Source organism: Festucalex cinctus, chromosome 16 (genome assembly GCF_051991245.1).
Source record: "Festucalex cinctus isolate MCC-2025b chromosome 16, RoL_Fcin_1.0, whole genome shotgun sequence".
Taxonomy (NCBI): Eukaryota; Metazoa; Chordata; class Actinopteri; order Syngnathiformes; family Syngnathidae; genus Festucalex; species Festucalex cinctus.
The window spans coordinates 22,232,641-22,247,907 of record NC_135426.1 but is presented as its reverse complement, the minus strand read 5'-3'; the positions used below and the strand labels follow the sequence as shown (position 1 = coordinate 22,247,907).

The 15,267-nt window shown below is 43.3% G+C and overlaps 1 protein-coding gene across 5 annotated transcripts in view; it reads left to right on the top strand.

Annotated features, from left to right (window-relative positions):
* The first annotated feature begins 1,777 nt into the window (after positions 1–1,777).
* The window catches only part of dysf (dysferlin, limb girdle muscular dystrophy 2B (autosomal recessive)), a 33,100-nt gene continuing 19,610 nt past the window's right edge, over positions 1,778–15,267 (top strand). For 2 of the 5 annotated variants that reach the window (XM_077498883.1, XM_077498881.1), the window contains exons 1-29: positions 1,778–1,997; positions 3,515–3,570; positions 3,654–3,745; positions 3,819–3,924; positions 6,566–6,689; positions 6,763–7,013; positions 7,076–7,204; positions 7,981–8,043; positions 8,139–8,189; positions 8,276–8,306; positions 8,382–8,497; positions 9,169–9,295; positions 9,365–9,468; positions 9,553–9,621; positions 9,998–10,041; positions 10,131–10,213; positions 10,369–10,401; positions 10,512–10,627; positions 11,149–11,262; positions 11,860–12,037; positions 12,113–12,237; positions 12,302–12,408; positions 12,488–12,683; positions 12,752–12,898; positions 13,659–13,790; positions 13,870–14,036; positions 14,118–14,232; positions 14,487–14,592; positions 14,661–14,803. In XM_077498883.1, coding sequence (XP_077355009.1) covers positions 1,910–1,997; positions 3,515–3,570; positions 3,654–3,745; positions 3,819–3,924; positions 6,566–6,689; positions 6,763–7,013; positions 7,076–7,204; positions 7,981–8,043; positions 8,139–8,189; positions 8,276–8,306; positions 8,382–8,497; positions 9,169–9,295; positions 9,365–9,468; positions 9,553–9,621; positions 9,998–10,041; positions 10,131–10,213; positions 10,369–10,401; positions 10,512–10,627; positions 11,149–11,262; positions 11,860–12,037; positions 12,113–12,237; positions 12,302–12,408; positions 12,488–12,683; positions 12,752–12,898; positions 13,659–13,790; positions 13,870–14,036; positions 14,118–14,232; positions 14,487–14,592; positions 14,661–14,803 — 3,213 coding nt within the window. In that variant the 5' untranslated portion in view covers positions 1,778–1,909. Of the gene's footprint in view, positions 1,998–2,369; positions 2,785–3,514; positions 3,571–3,653; positions 3,746–3,818; positions 3,925–6,565; positions 6,690–6,762; positions 7,014–7,075; positions 7,205–7,980; positions 8,044–8,138; positions 8,190–8,275; positions 8,307–8,381; positions 8,498–9,168; positions 9,296–9,364; positions 9,469–9,552; positions 9,622–9,997; positions 10,042–10,130; positions 10,214–10,368; positions 10,402–10,511; positions 10,628–11,148; positions 11,263–11,859; positions 12,038–12,112; positions 12,238–12,301; positions 12,409–12,487; positions 12,684–12,751; positions 12,899–13,658; positions 13,791–13,869; positions 14,037–14,117; positions 14,233–14,486; positions 14,593–14,660; positions 14,804–15,267 lie in introns of those variants that run through there. The other 3 variants (XM_077498885.1, XM_077498882.1, XM_077498884.1) reach the window with 2 other exon arrangements.

Sequence of the window (15,267 nt, the reverse complement as noted above, 5' to 3'; positions counted from 1 at the left end):
TGATGTGGTAAATTGATAGAGATAAGAGATATATCGAGAAGATAGATAGATAGATAGATCTCAGGGGTCTCCAAGTTGGGTCCTCGAGAGCCCCTATCCAGCCTGTTTTCCATGTTGCCGTCCTTCAGCACAGCTGAATCTAATGATCAGCTAATCAGCAAGCTTTGCAGAAGCCTGATAACTAACGATCCTGATCATGAATCAGGTGTGTTAGTGGAGAGAAACATGGCAAACAGGCTGGATAGGGGCTCTTGAGGACCCAACTTAGAGAGAGAGAGAAGAGAGCGCGTACGTACCAAAAGATTGTTTTGAGGGTGGGGGTATAGTGACTCAGCAGCCTGCAGTACCGCGTCCTTACCACAGCACGTCACTGTTTATATAAAGACGGATGTCCGAGCTAAATATTAATCTCAGAAGAAATTTGCGCTGTAATAGCGCGTTTTTGTTTGTTTGTTTGATTTCATGTCGACATATGTCATTGACACCTCACATTTAAAAGCGGGGCCTCGTAGAATGCAACAGGAACAGGAAAAAAAGTACAGATGAATTCAGGAAATATTCCAAATAGGTAAACTACTCTTAAACGTTCTCGGTATATCTTTACTCTATAAAGTCGTAAAACTCAACAAATGGAAGTTCCCTCAGCTTTGGAAGGAGTGCAAGCTGTTGAAATGTGAGTATTTCCATATCTGTCACTACCAGTCTGACTCAACTAGCATCACAGCTATTAGCTAAGCCGCACAAAACATGTTCTGTAAAAAATAAAAAAGATTTTTAAAACACGGGAAAAAATGGCTGATTAATGACACCTTAAATTTATAGCACAAAAGTACAGTACGTATAGCTTTTATTGTAAAAACAGCCACATAGTTAAATAGTCACATAAAGATTTGATTGGATTCTTAGGTGCTTGTTGCTGGATTTTAGTTTTTAGCATTTGCACATTGCTGTCTAGTTTCTGTACTCAATCACACTTTGACAAAGGACAGTATACTACTTTGACAACATCCCAAAAATAACACACACATATATACAGTATATGTATATATTCGGGGTGTAAATTGCGTAGTACCTGACGATTCGATCCGTACCATGATTCATAGGTCACGATCCGATTCGATACCCATTAATCCCGATATGAATTTAAAAGCTGATTGTTGATTTATTTTATTATTTTTTTTAAATTGTTTTTACTCAAATTCAGAAAATACCATTCAGTAAACTTGTACACTAAGATTTGTATGAAAATGTATTATGAATTGATCTGAAACATCAGTCTTTCTAACTGTGAGCCACTGTATTTAACAATCAGGTTGTAACCTTTTTCACGTTTGAACGGCATTGAAATAAAAATATTAAGGCTTAATGTTCCATTAATATAACATTCTTCCATGCTTAAGGTGTGAAAGACGTTTTAATATTTTTCCATCAAAAATGTTATGTTAAAAAATCGATTCGGCTGCCTATTAAATCGATTCGAAAATTGCGTGCTGTAGTATCACGATATATTGCCGAATCGATTTTTTTACACCCCTAATATAATAAGAACTCAGTATCAGTCATACAGCATAATACTTGTACTCTTGTATATACTAATTTTTGAAATAATTGTATTAAGGTCATTCAATCGTGTGTGCCCTGTCTGTTAGATGAAGTTTGACATCAGCGAACGTGTGTTTGGGTATTTTGGTATGTGCACATTCGTGGTCCAAAAATAAAAAAAGCGTGTGTGTGCGTGTAAGGGGGGGGGCATGCTGGTGGGAGTGAGACAGTTTAGGGCAGCAGCTGTAATTTAGCAGTCGGTCTCTTTCTCTCCCTGACTGTCGCTATCTAATACGAGTCACTTGTCTCCCAGGACATTTGGATATTCCACCAGGTTTCTGTTGCTCTGTGTGTGTGTGTGTGTGTCATGCTGCGTGTGTTCATTCTGTGTGCAGAACGCCTGCAAACGCCGGATGACGACATCAGCGACGCCTACTGCACCGTCACCCATGAAGGTAAGGGTGTGGTAGAGATGGTTTGGAAAGGGGATGGAGAAATTGATGTGCGGGAAGATGAACATTATTATTATTGTTATTATTATATGTGTTATAATTGATCCATGCACTGGTCCCCCCTCCTCCTGCCAAACAGCTGAGAGGCTATTATTGGAAAGCTGGCTTCAGTGTCTCCCGGTGGGAGGGGGCATGCTGCTGACTCAAGATCTCCATCCATGTTATTCTGTTGTTGTTGTTGTTTTGACAAGGATAGAAACTTGTGTCAAAGGAAACACAAACACGATGGCACAGATACAATCAGTAAACAAAAAGAGATGGCAGCACTGCAGTTAGCAGGAGGACAGATGAGGAAGAGAGAACAGGAAATGTTGGGATTTCCTCTGGATGGGAGGTGTGAGTATGTGTGTGTGTGTGTGTGTGTGGACACACTCAATTGTTACCCACTTTTCCTCTGAGTGGGATTCAGTCCTGCGGAGAACCTGCCACAGTTGAGGACTTGCCTCATTTGGATTGTTGTTCTTACAAGCCAAGGCACAGATGAAACGCACTTTTTTTACTAGTTTTTTTTTTGTTACATGAAACCTCCAAGGACATTTTTTTTGGTCATTTTTTCTTTTTTGCCGTTTGGTGTGATTCATCATCGATCGCCAATCTTGGCCGGTGATGTAACGATCTCCAGTACCAGAGTCGCCAACTCATTTGAAGTTTTCCACCATGTTACGCTGCGTTGTTCAGCGGGCCAACAACCTGAGGCACTCGGACCCCCTGGCCAGTGTCACCTTTCGAGGTAAGAAGAGGATGCGTACCTGAGGGGGAAGCAATGCCTCCTTTTTTTAATTGTGCCTCATCTTTAAGAAACTCAAAACAAAAGATGCCGAGTCATGTTTACCATCTTGTGTTACTGTTGCGGATGCAGCTACAAAGTTAAAAACTAGTATGCTTGCTGTCATATTTCCACAAAGTTCCAATTCGTCATGAGGTGAGCACTTCTCTTAACTTCCTGCCTTTGTGTGAGTGCCATTTCCTGTTGTATGGCACGCCAATGAAGAGCGCCTTCATCCCAATATGGTCTCATTCGCCAACTGGAGTGATGTGATTGAAACGTTTTCACAGGAAAACGGAACAGAAAGGGTTCAGCAAGAAGCGCGTTCAACTCGGCGCCACGCTCCGGTCACCGTCTATTCTCGGCCCGTGAACCTGCGCCAAGCTGAAGCCGCCAGGAAGTTGACGCGGTGCCACTTCCCGTCCCAGAGACGTCAAGTTAGAACGCGCGCTTGTCGGGAGATGGAGAGTATGCGCACCCTCTTGACCCCTTCGAGGAAGGGCGGAGGTGTTTTTGTTAAGATATCTGCCGAGAGCGGAGGCGCACTTACGGTGCGTGTTTTGTGTGCGTGTTCTCACGAAAAACAGGAAAGCAAACAAGCATGAGCCGAATGTTTTTTTTTTTTTTTTTTTTTTTCTCTCCGTGCGCTAAGGTGCTTCTAAGATGGATGACGTTCTCTCTTCACTTCCTTCAGGGTCTAAGAAGAAGACCAAGGTCATCAAGAACAACCCCAATCCCGTTTGGAACGAGGTGGGCTCTCGAGAACTTCTCAAATCTGAGACTCAACAAGCGTGAGGTCAATTTACAGCTCGGATGTGAACTTTCACCTCCAGGGGTTTGAATGGGACCTGAAGGGAGTTCCTTTGGACCCGGGTGCTGAGCTACACTGCGTCATCAAGGACCATGAGAAGATGGGGAGGAACAGGTGACGACAGCTAACCTTAGCATTGGAGAAGGGCAGCTGTTTGCAGATGTTGCCACAGGTGTGTTGTGCGCAGGTTTCTGGGGGAAAGTCGGCTCGCCGTCAGAGATGTACTCAGCTCTCCCAGCTTTGCCGCCTCCTTCACCGTCTCACTGCTGGACACCAAGAGGAACAACACGGGGGTGAGAGCGATTCTTTTGGAGTTGACTCTGTTTGCTAGGGGTGTCACGATTCGCCAACTCCACGATTCGATTTAAATTTCGATTTTGGGGTCACGATTCGATTTTTTTTTCGATTTTTTTTTTTTTTTTTTTTTTTTTTCTCCGCTCCCCCACTTTATAACACAGAGGCATATGCTTCTGTAGGCTAAGGCTAGTCTATGATCATTGGTTCTATTCATTGTACAGTAAATCTTATTTCAAAAGATCGGCTACATATAGGTGATGCAATTTCCATATTATTTTTGTGTAAATTTATGTAATATATGATAATTGACATTAGGCAGGAATGATCAAATTCAAAGAATTTATTTACAATATAAAGTTAACCGTCTTGTTCTTACTGAAGTGTAAAATAAAAAATAAAAAAACAAAAACAAAAAGTCACAGTGGGTGCCTGCCATCTATTGACTGTTTTTGGTTACAACAGTGTGCTGTGCGTTCCTCTTAAAATAATGTGCAATGTGCAACAACAACAAAAAATATATTGTATCCAAAGTCATGGAACAAATACAGCCTGAACAAACTATATCCCAACATTTACAGTTGCTGGGCATACTGTAGCGTGGTTCAAGTACACTAATTAAATGTTTGAATCCAGCGTTTTCCAAGGCTGCAGGTCTGCTGCTATAAATAGACCTATGGATCTGGCGTTTCGCGCGAGCTGAAGTGTGTGGAAGTTTCACTGTAAATGAGGATGAAATAGTTGGTTGGACCGTTGTTTTCCCACTTCTAGTTGAATTTGATAAATCTAAATCTTTGTGATGCCTGCGTAAATGTCCCGTCATGTTTGTCGTGTTTCCCGTTGTTACGGCTGGCGGCTCGGGCCATTCAGTTTGAATGCGCCAGCGCGACACTCTGATTGGAGGACTGTGCCAGCGCGACACTCCGATTGGACGACTGTGCCAGCGCGACACTCCGATTGGACGACTGTGCCAGCGCGACACTCCGATTGGACGACTGTGCCAGCGCGACGCTATTGTGTATCCGTGTATTATACCCCTATTAGTTATTGTTTCTCCTCCGTTCTGTCAGTTCTGTCAAATGCGGTTATTATTTGTTCACCTTCCACTTTCACTCCCTTGTCAAACCCCTGCCTGAAATTTCAATTAAAACTACTCAGATGTTAAAGTCGACCCGTGTTTATCTACTCTATATTTTCTGTTATTGTGTTACTTCCCTTCCCCTTGACGAGCCGGGCGTAACACCGTGGCCGAGTACAGTACGCGCCCATAGCATATCTTGCAACTGTGGTCTTTTTATCGACAACGTGAACGTTGTCGACATAACTCACCGGGAACGCAAAATGTTTCCAAACTGGTGACGAGAGAAGCGGGAGCGGCTTGAAGCACCATTGCTGTGTCTGTCCGCGCTTGCCATCATGACTGCAGGAGAAGTCAGCTAACAAGTGCCGTTAGCTAGTAGCTGAATGGCTGCGTCTCATTTGCTTTCCTGGGAGGTGGCGGTGGCGGCGGTGGCGGCGGTGGCGGCGGGCGCGGGGGGGGGCATCGAATCGTGTGTCCTCTCTTCTATTTCGATGCTCGAAATCGTGACGTAATTTCGATCGATTTCGATAAAAAATCGAAATCGTGACACCCTTACTGTTTGCACATTTTATTTTTGGTTCAGCTACCTTATCGTAGTTTCCTTTGTAGAGACTGTCTACTTGAAATTCCCATTTTATCACGTAAATCTGGTTAATGGGGTTTTGCTAACTAATGTTTCCTCTTGCTGTCGACTGATGATGACATCACCTGTGCTGGGGAAGTCGCTAATGACCAATCATGGCTCACCTGGTTTCTGGGTTTGGTCCACAAGCTGAGCCATGATTGGTCGTTACTTATTTCCTCAGGTGATGTCATCTTCAGTCGACGGCAAGTAGAAAAATTGGTTTTTAAAAGTAAAAATTGTTCATGAAAAATAATGAAGTTAATCAAATTCATTCTGGACAAAATATTCACTTTTTACTGCTGAAATGCATAATTGCCATGGATATATTTGCAATGCGCAGTCAGACGTGGGATTCGAACCTGGGACCTCCTTGTTACTGGGCAATGCACTTAACCTAGTGCGCTACCGAGTGCCAGAGAGCTGGTAATGATGATCAGTTGTATGTTTGAAAGTGGGCATGGAAATTGGGACTTAGAAAAAGTTCAACATCAGTCCCATTGAAAATTAATGGGGGAAAGTTGATATTTAATGTTAAATTGTGCTGGTACTGTAAGTAATGCAGACTCAGATGATATAAATACCCTGGAAGGCGTGAATTTTTGAAGCAAGTTGAAATTTGAATGGTGTAAATCAGAAGTATTATGTGGGAGTTGTTTCTCGGCAAATAAGTGAGGAGACTAAAAATCTGAATAATGTGTGGAATGCTTTCAGCATTCCCACAACTAGTGGGCTGCATAGAACATATTCTAAAGACATTTTCTGAGTGTTGACTTCCCTTTAATACAAATGTAGTTATTTAATATTATTAGTTTAGTCTTTATTTTAGTACATCCGTGCAGTATTGAAAACTTAGCCAGTGAGTTTGTGTTCCACATTTCATACAGTCTCCTTTGCACAAAATTGACTGTTTTCTTTTGTTTTGCTCTTGTTTTAGGCAACACTCACCCTGCAGATTTCCTACATCCCTCCTCCTGGATCAGCTCCTGTCTTCCAGTCCCCGTCACTGCCCGAGTCTCTGCCTCACAGCAACCCCAATGTGGAGCTGGACACTGTCACAAGTAACATATCTCGCACTTCCCCGCCCGTAGGGGTGCCGGTTGCCCGTTGTTCAACAGTTTTGTGTCTGTGCAGTGATCTCCCTGGACACACTGGGCGAGGAGGACACGGAGAGCATGATCATGCTGGAGGTACCGGAAGAGCAGGCTGCGGACGACGGGCGCTCCATGGTGGTGGTCGGCCCCCAGGGACCTCAGGGCCAGGAGTCGCCCGCCGCCCAGACCCCCAAACGCTCGCCGCCGGCTTACCACACTGGGCTGAAGAGGAGGCGGAGGGGTGCCAGCAGTCAGCCCAAGCCACTGGCCAACAAGCCGCAGGATATTCAGGTACGTAAAGTAAAGAGGCCGTGAGCACCTTCTAGTGGCTCACGTTGACGCCACCTGCGCAGGTTCGCGTGCGGGTCGTCCAGGCTCGACAGTTGCCGGGCGTCAACATCAACCCCGTCGTCAAGGTTACTGTAGCTGGGCAGAGCAGGAGGACTCGCATCCGCAAAGGGAACAACCCGACCTTTGATGAGGTAAAGTGAAAAAAATGGAGCAAGTTATTCACATTAATTTTTTTTTTAACTTTGTCAGTGTTTATCAAGTAAATAAAAATCAGTTAAACAAGCAATTTCATGTTGTTGTTGTTGTTGTTGTTGTTGTTGTTTTTTTTTTTTGTTTTTTTTTAAACTGTAGGTATCTTTCAGGGAAGCAAAGTGGAGGAAGCCATTTATGCTTGAAAAAAGACATCTTTAAAAAAAAAAGTGTTCTGAAGAGAATGTTATTTGCATATTTAGAAAACCTCTACAGTAAATAAAACATTTATTAGTGGCAAATATTTTCAGTATGGACGGCGGGCCTTAAGTGGCCCCCGGGCCATACTTTGGACACCCCTGGTCTAGGTATAGGAATTCACAATGACAGCACTCACAAGAAAATGCACAGAGAAGTTTCATTTTATCTTTTCACATTCATTTTTATATATATTTTTTATAACGTTCTTATAATTTTCTGAGGGTGCTGGGGCAGAAAATTGTTTTTTTTTTATACCATATAAGTAACTACGTTTAAACTCATTAAATTTAAATAAAAGGTTAGCTTATTTATTTTAATGTAAATAATGAGATTTTAACATTGAAAAATTGTACATTTTAACTTCTTCAATTCATTACATCTTCTTTTATTTATTTTTTTTTTTATTTTTGATTTGATTAATTTACATGCATATCATGAAAGAAAAAGAAATGCTAACTTATCCACAAATAACTTGCTCCCCACTATACTATCAGCCATGTCCATGTCCCGTGTGCAGACTTTCTTCCTGAACTTCTTTGAGACGCCAACCGACTTGTTTGACGAACCCATCTTCATCACGGTAAGTGGCCCTCATCCTCTTTTTCTTAATTTTTTTTTATTTTTTATTTTTCTCCGCCCCTTCTCAACTGACGGGCCTGCCGTGCGGCCCGACAGGTATGCGACTCGCGCTCCCTCAGAACGGACGCCGTCATTGGTGAATTTAAGGTGAGCGTTTGGTGCAGGGGTCACATGTGAGGAGGCCTTTGCAAAGCTGAATTTGATCTGGAGGGTTTGCTTGCTTGTGTCGACAGCTGGACGTGGGCACAATCTACAGCGAGCACCGTGAGTAGCAAGTAGCTTGCCGCCGCCGCCGCCGCTGCATAGTCACGCGAAATAAGCAGCCTGTGTCTTCGGCAGGACATTGCTACTTGAGGAAGTGGCTGCTCCTCTGCGACCCCGACGATCTGTCTGCTGGAGTTAGAGGTTACCTAAAAGTCAGCCTGTGGGTGTTGGCCGCTGGAGACGAGCCGCCGGTGAGAAGAAAACACATTAATGGACTCATTGCTTAAGACCTATTTGGATGGTGCTGCTTTAACTCAGTGGTGTCATCCTTATTTTCATTCAATTCCATTTCTAAACATATCAGATTGGAGTAAGCGCTTGATGGTGAACACGTTAACTCATTTGCTCCCAAAAACGTATAAACACGTTCTATTTTAAATGTTTTAAGTGTCCCAAAGACGTATTTATATGTTTTTTTTCTTTTTTTCTTTTTTTTTTTTTGGGGGGGGGGGGTGTTTTTGTTTTTTATGCTAGAGCATACAGAAGCCTTTGATGCAGCGTCTCAACGACAAAGAACAGTTGAAGAAATGGTAGTTATTGCGCAAACGGCCAGCAGGTGGCAGCAGAGCAAAGGAGATCAACCAATTCTCATTAGAGTTGTGACTAATGATGAAACTTAGCTAGATTCTGATGGAAACAGAATTATACTTTTTTTTTTTTTTTTTTTCATGATGAAAAAAAGAGACTTTAATCTTTCTTTTGGTAGGTTCCGTGTTTTTATAGGAATAGAACACAAAATTCTATGGGCCTTGCAAAATCAGTAAAAATACAGTTAAACAGCTGGGAGTGAAGGGGATTGCTTCTGTGAAATTGGCAGGGGGTGAATGAGTTCAGGATTGATGATTCTTGAGTGGCCTTTCAGGCGGACAAGCGCGAGTGCGTGGAGGACAAGGAGGACATCGAGGGGAATCTGCTGAGGCCCGCCGGTCTGTCCCTCAGAGGAGCAGCCTTCACATTAAGGGTCTTCCGGGCCGAGGACCTTCCTCAGAGTGAGTCGTGCATGAGCGCGTGAGAGACGGGTGGTGGATTCCGACATACTGACATCCTCTCGTGTGCAGTGGACGATGCCTTCATGGATGGGATGAAGCAGATTTTTGGATTCGACAGCAATAGGAAGAATTTAGTGGATCCTCTGGTGGAGATTTATTTTGCTGGCAAAACAGTACGTTTGTCTGTGCAAGTGTTTGATTGCCACATCGCAGATGTCAAGATACATATTTGAAACTTAAAGATTTTTTTTTTTTAGGTCTGCACAAAGGTTCTGGAGAAGAATGCCAATCCGCAGTGGCACCAAAGTCTTACAATGCCAATTAGGGTGAGACCTGCAAGTGTTTGAATGAAATCTGCAGTGATAATTTCATCCCTGAAAAATTTTCATGATGTTTTTCATCACAATTTTTTTTTTTTTCCCAGACGAAAATTTAACAAAAACTAAAATAGAAGCCATTCACTGAAACGATGACGATAACTAAAATTGGCTGGCAATTTTGTCAGTGACTAAAACGAAATCATCAACTAAAATTGGATTCAAATGAAATACATCAGATGACTAAATTACAACTAAAAGTTCAATTAATTTTAGTCAAAAGACTATACCAAACTACGTAAATTATTGTCATAATTAAAAAATCTCATGTAAATCTCATGAGATGTTCAATAAGTATTGCTTGTTTTTCATTCTTTCCACCCAGTTTCCGTCCATGTGTGAGAAGATGAGGATCCGACTTCTCGACTGGTTGACCCCTTTATTTTCACCATTTTGTATTAGCATCTCGAAATCACTTAAGATATTTTCCTTTTCCTCCCTACATGTTCTCCTGACAGGGACCGAGCCAGCCACAATGATGTCATCGGCACCGCCCACCTCTGTATGTCCAAGATCTCAGCGCCAGGTGGCGAGATTGAGGGTGAGTTGTGCTTGAAACATTTGTGACACTCTGTGCTCCATTCTCTCCTTTACACACTATACTAAACCTATGGGACTTTAAAAAAAACTTGGTGTCTCCTTTCTCTCTTACTTTGGTTCTCTATCTGTCCTTTCGACTTCCTGTTTATGCTTCAGACGACTTGACCCCACGGAGCGTCCAATCTGGCAGTATGTCGTCTGTCCTTTTACTTTTCTCCTTGTCAATTTCCATCAGTTTCAATCTGATGAAACTGGTCGATGTTGTAGTTGTTTTTTTTTGTCCGTCTATCTGTCCACAGTGGATGACACGCTCGGGTTTCTCCCTACGTTTGGTCCGTGTTTTGTCAACTTGTATGGCAGTCCTAGGGAGTTCAGCACCTTCAATGATCCCCATGAAGCCCTGAACCTTGGAAAAGTAATGTTTTAAATCATATTATCTTTCTGTGCAATGAGGTAGAAGGCGCTTTTTTTTTTGTTTTTTTTTATTGTGGGGGTTACTTTCCAAACCTATCCACAATAGGTAGAAAATCCACGATATAAAGAGCATACAAAAAGAATTTAATATGTAGTTTTATCCTTCCCACACTCTTTATGCACATTCAACACTTTTTTTTTTAACACCTTGTAAACTGCAGTATTGATAAGTGATGTGTACAGTGAACACTGTAGATGGCAGAAATGCCGAATATGTAGCATTCCATAGCTGTTTTTTTATATAATTAGTTGACACTACGCAATATTTGTTTTCAGTCCTGTGCAGTATTTATATAAATTTAAAAAGCTCGTAAAACGTAGATGCATTCAACAAAAACATCTACAGCGTAATGGGGCGGAGATAGGTGAACCAAGATATAGTTGGGGGATGCAGTAATAGCAAAAGTAGAAAGACAGGTGGTCCAACATAACATGGTAACGCTGCTTCTTTTCGTCTTTCAGGGCGAGGGCGTGGCCTACCGAGGTCGAGTCTTGCTGGAACTAACCACAAAGCTGGTGGACAAACCAGAGCCCAAAAATGAAGACATCCCATCGGATGATCTGCTCGTGGTTGAGGTGAGATGGAAGCGAGGAAAAAGTCCAAATGTAATATGAAAAATAGGGGTGTCAAAATTAGTGCGTTCATTTTGAGTTAGTTTAAAGTTGATTTCGAGTCCAGGCTTCGGCTTTCCTGGGTGGAGTTTGCATGTTCCCCCCCGTGCATGCGTGGGTCTTCCCCGGGTACTGCTGTCTCCTCCCAAATTCCAATGGCAGGTTAATTGGGCGCTCTGAATTGTCCCGAGGTGTGTTTTGTGAGTGTGAGTGGTTGTTCGTCTCTGTGTGCCCTGGATTGGTTGGCAACCAGTTCAGGGTGTATCCCGCCTACTGCCCGAAGCCGGCTGGGATAGGCTCCAGCGACCCTAGTGAGGATAAGCGGTTAAGAAAATGGATGGATGACTAAAAGATGCAGCCATATTTCTATTAGTTAAAATATTTTTTCCATTTAGAACATAAATGTTTTATTCTACATTTAGAACAGATAAAATTTGCGATTAATTAATTGAAGTCACTTGATGAATTATGATTAAAAATGTTAATCGCCTCACACCTCTAATAAAAAGTAAAATTACTGACAAAGTTTAAGCTATTATACTTTTCCGCTTCGCTCTTCAGAAATTCCTCAGGAAGAGGAAGTACTCCCTCTTCGTGGCGTTCTATTCTGCCACGCTCCTCCAGGATGTTGACGACGCAGTCCAGTTTGAGGTCAGCATCGGCAACTACGGCAACAAGTTTGACTACAGCTGCCTGCCGCTGGCCTCCACCACACAATTCAGCAGGGCCGTGTTTGACGGTGGGTCACGTCAGCGCAATCCACGCCGGTGTCCGTTTGTGTTGTGCTGATGCGTTGTCCACTTTTGTTTTCCAGGTTGTCACTACTATTACCTCCCGTGGGGCAACGTGAAGCCGGTGGTTGTTCTGTCGTCAGCGTGGGAGGATATTGCGCCGAGGATTGAGGCTTTGAACATGCTTTTGGCCGCGTTAGACCGACTGGTGAGGTTCGGCTGGGTTGAATGTCATGTTTGACACAGATGTCATTGCGCATGTGTGTGTCCAGGAAGCCAACCTGCAGCGGGTGCGGCTGGAAATGAAGGCGGGAAGCGATATGGACGAGCTGGAGCTCCGAGTGGTGGAGCTCTTGGATCAGGTGATCGCAGACTGCAGGTAAGATTGTTAAGATGAAGGTGAAGCCATGTTTGTTTCACGCTTTCTCACCGTGGGCATTGTTGTTGGCACTCTCCAGTCAGGAGCTCCCTTCTCTCAAGCGCTGGCCGTGCGCGACCCCGCTGGACCGCTCGCTCCGACACATCCGCTCGCTGCACCTGCAGCAGATAATGGCGGCGGCGCTGGCCCTCAAACACGGACCGGCCACGGAACTTTCCACGGTCATGGAGCAGGCAGAGGACTGGGCCAGCCGTCTGAGGAGCTTGGCCGACGAGGTGCGCCCGTCAAGAGGGCTGGGAAAGGCAAACGTTCGTCGAGGAAAGCTAATCCTTTCTTTCTGCAGCCCCAGAACAGCCTTCCTGACATCGTGATCTGGATGCTGCAGGGCGAGCGACGGGTGGCGTACCACCGCATCCCGGCACACACCGTCCTCTACTCTGAGCGCCACGGCGGCAAACACTGTGGACAGCTTCAGACTGTCTTCCTCAAAGTGAGAAAGAAACATATCTCTTCTCTAAACCGTTGTTTACCAGAATTTATCATCCAATCTAATTTTATATAATTTCTGTTTTGAAAAAAAAACATTTAGGTCAATCACTGCTCTAAACGTAGTAGGTTACTCACGTGCCATCTCTGTCCCTGGGATCATATCCACAAGGGATGTAACGATAACTGCAATATCTTGATATTGCGATATTAAAACTGCCACAATAGTGTCGTCGTCATGTCATGATATTAACTCATTTGCTCCCAAAAACGTATAAATATGTTCTATTTGAAATGTTTTAAGTCTCCCAAAGACGTATTTTTATTTTTTTTTATTTTTTTGATGCTACACCATACAGAAGGCTTTGATGCAGACTCTCAACTGCTGAGAACGGTTGGTAGTAATTACAGAAACGGCCAGCAGGTGGCAGCAGAGTATAAGAGATCAACGGTCAGATGAAGGGGAGCGTAATATGTTTGTGAACCGAGTCAATATGTGGAGGAACTCAATGTGTGTGTGCATTAGCAAATATTGTTATTAAAGATTGTAGGTTGATTATATGCATTGCTGTTATGTACAAAAGCACATTATTGTTTTTTGTTTTTTTTCGTTTTGTTTTTTTTTTGGGGGGGGGGGGGGGGTTACAATATGTGACCTTTTTTATATCACCAACCTCCCCACAATATCGTAATAATTTGCATATCGTGACCTTCATATTGTGATAATATCATATCGTGATGTTTGGCTATTGTTACATACCTAGTATCCACAAGGTGGCGACGGAGAGGCCAAACTTCCTGGTCAGCTCAGGGTCAAAGTTTGGTTTGGACTGGCCGCGGACGACAAACACTTCAACCTGTACGCTGAAGGAAAGCTGTCCGTGTTTGCAGAAACGGTAAGATTCATCGCCGGCCTCATCATATCAACAGTGGCTGGCTCACTTTAAAACTATTTTTTTTCCCTTTTACATCCAGTACGAGAATCAGACTCGGCTCGCCCTAGTGGGCAGCTGGGGGACTACAGGTCTTACTTGCCCCAAGTTTAGTGACGTGACTGGGAGGGTGAAACTGCCCAAGGAGAGTTTCAAACCCTCGCCTGGCTGGACCTGGGCCGGGGACTGGTACATAAGCCCCGAGAGGACGTAAGTCGTTATGGCTCCCATAAATTCAACGCATCAGAAATAACGCAATAAATTAATCATCTGCTTTCAATCCGATGACAGACTGCTTTTTGATGCCGACGCCGGTCACATGACCTACACGGAGGAAGTCTTTGAAAACCAGATGAGATTACCTGGTGGGCAGTGGATTGGCATGCACGAGGGATACACAGACGTGGTACAGATACCTTTTGTTAATTGGTCCCTATATAATAATAATAATTAATAATAATAAGATTTTATTTGTAACACTTTACATTTATAAAATAAGTCTCAAAGTGCACGGTACAGGCAGAGTAAAAGGTAAAAAAAAAAGGATACAATTCGATAAAAATAATAAATAAATATTAATAAATACATAATGCAAAAATATATCATGCTTTAAAAAAAATCTGTTATATAATTTATTGCAAACTCCTGTTTGTGCGGTAGAATGGAGAGAAGGCCGTGCCTAAAGACGATGTGGAGTGCCCACCGGGCTGGGTGTGGGAGGAGCCGGAGTGGAGCGAGGACCTCAACAGGGGCGTAGACGATCACGGTGCGTCGGCATCTGCAAAACGTGTCGTGAAGGTGCGTTTTTGACGAGCCCTCCTCTTTATACACCAGGCTGGGAGTACGGCATCACCATCCCACCGGACCGGCGGCCCAAGTCGTGGGTCCCCGCGGAGAAGATGTACCACACCAACCGGCGAAGGCGGTGGATGCGCATGAGAAGGCGGGACCAGCAGAAGATGGACGCTCTCAGAAAGGTAACTAATTACAAAGTTAAAAAGGTAACTTAAATCCACAGTTGTTTGTACCCTGGTAGCTACATTTTTTTTTTTTTTTAAAGTTCAAAACTATTTGAAACAAAAACATTGCAGCGCAGCCCACCAATTAATAATTACTGACTGAAATAATCACCAACATGATGAAGACGAAGGGATGAAGTGGAGCCTTTTGGTATTGACCTAACTGGAAAAATCCACCAGGTGGCGCTGTAGCTGCACAGATCCACTCTCAACTTTGAACTACTCAGTCAAGCTTGTGTTCTACTACTGAAGGTGGAAAAAGCACTTACACTTTTTTTTTTTTTTTTTTTTTTTTAACGTGTCATCTGTGGAGGGTTGAAAAAACTTCTGAGTCTATCTTGATAAAGTAGAGTAGAAAGTGCAGATGTCTATTTTCAATTGTAGGGCGAAAAAATGGAAAAACAAATACTCAAGTAAAGTAC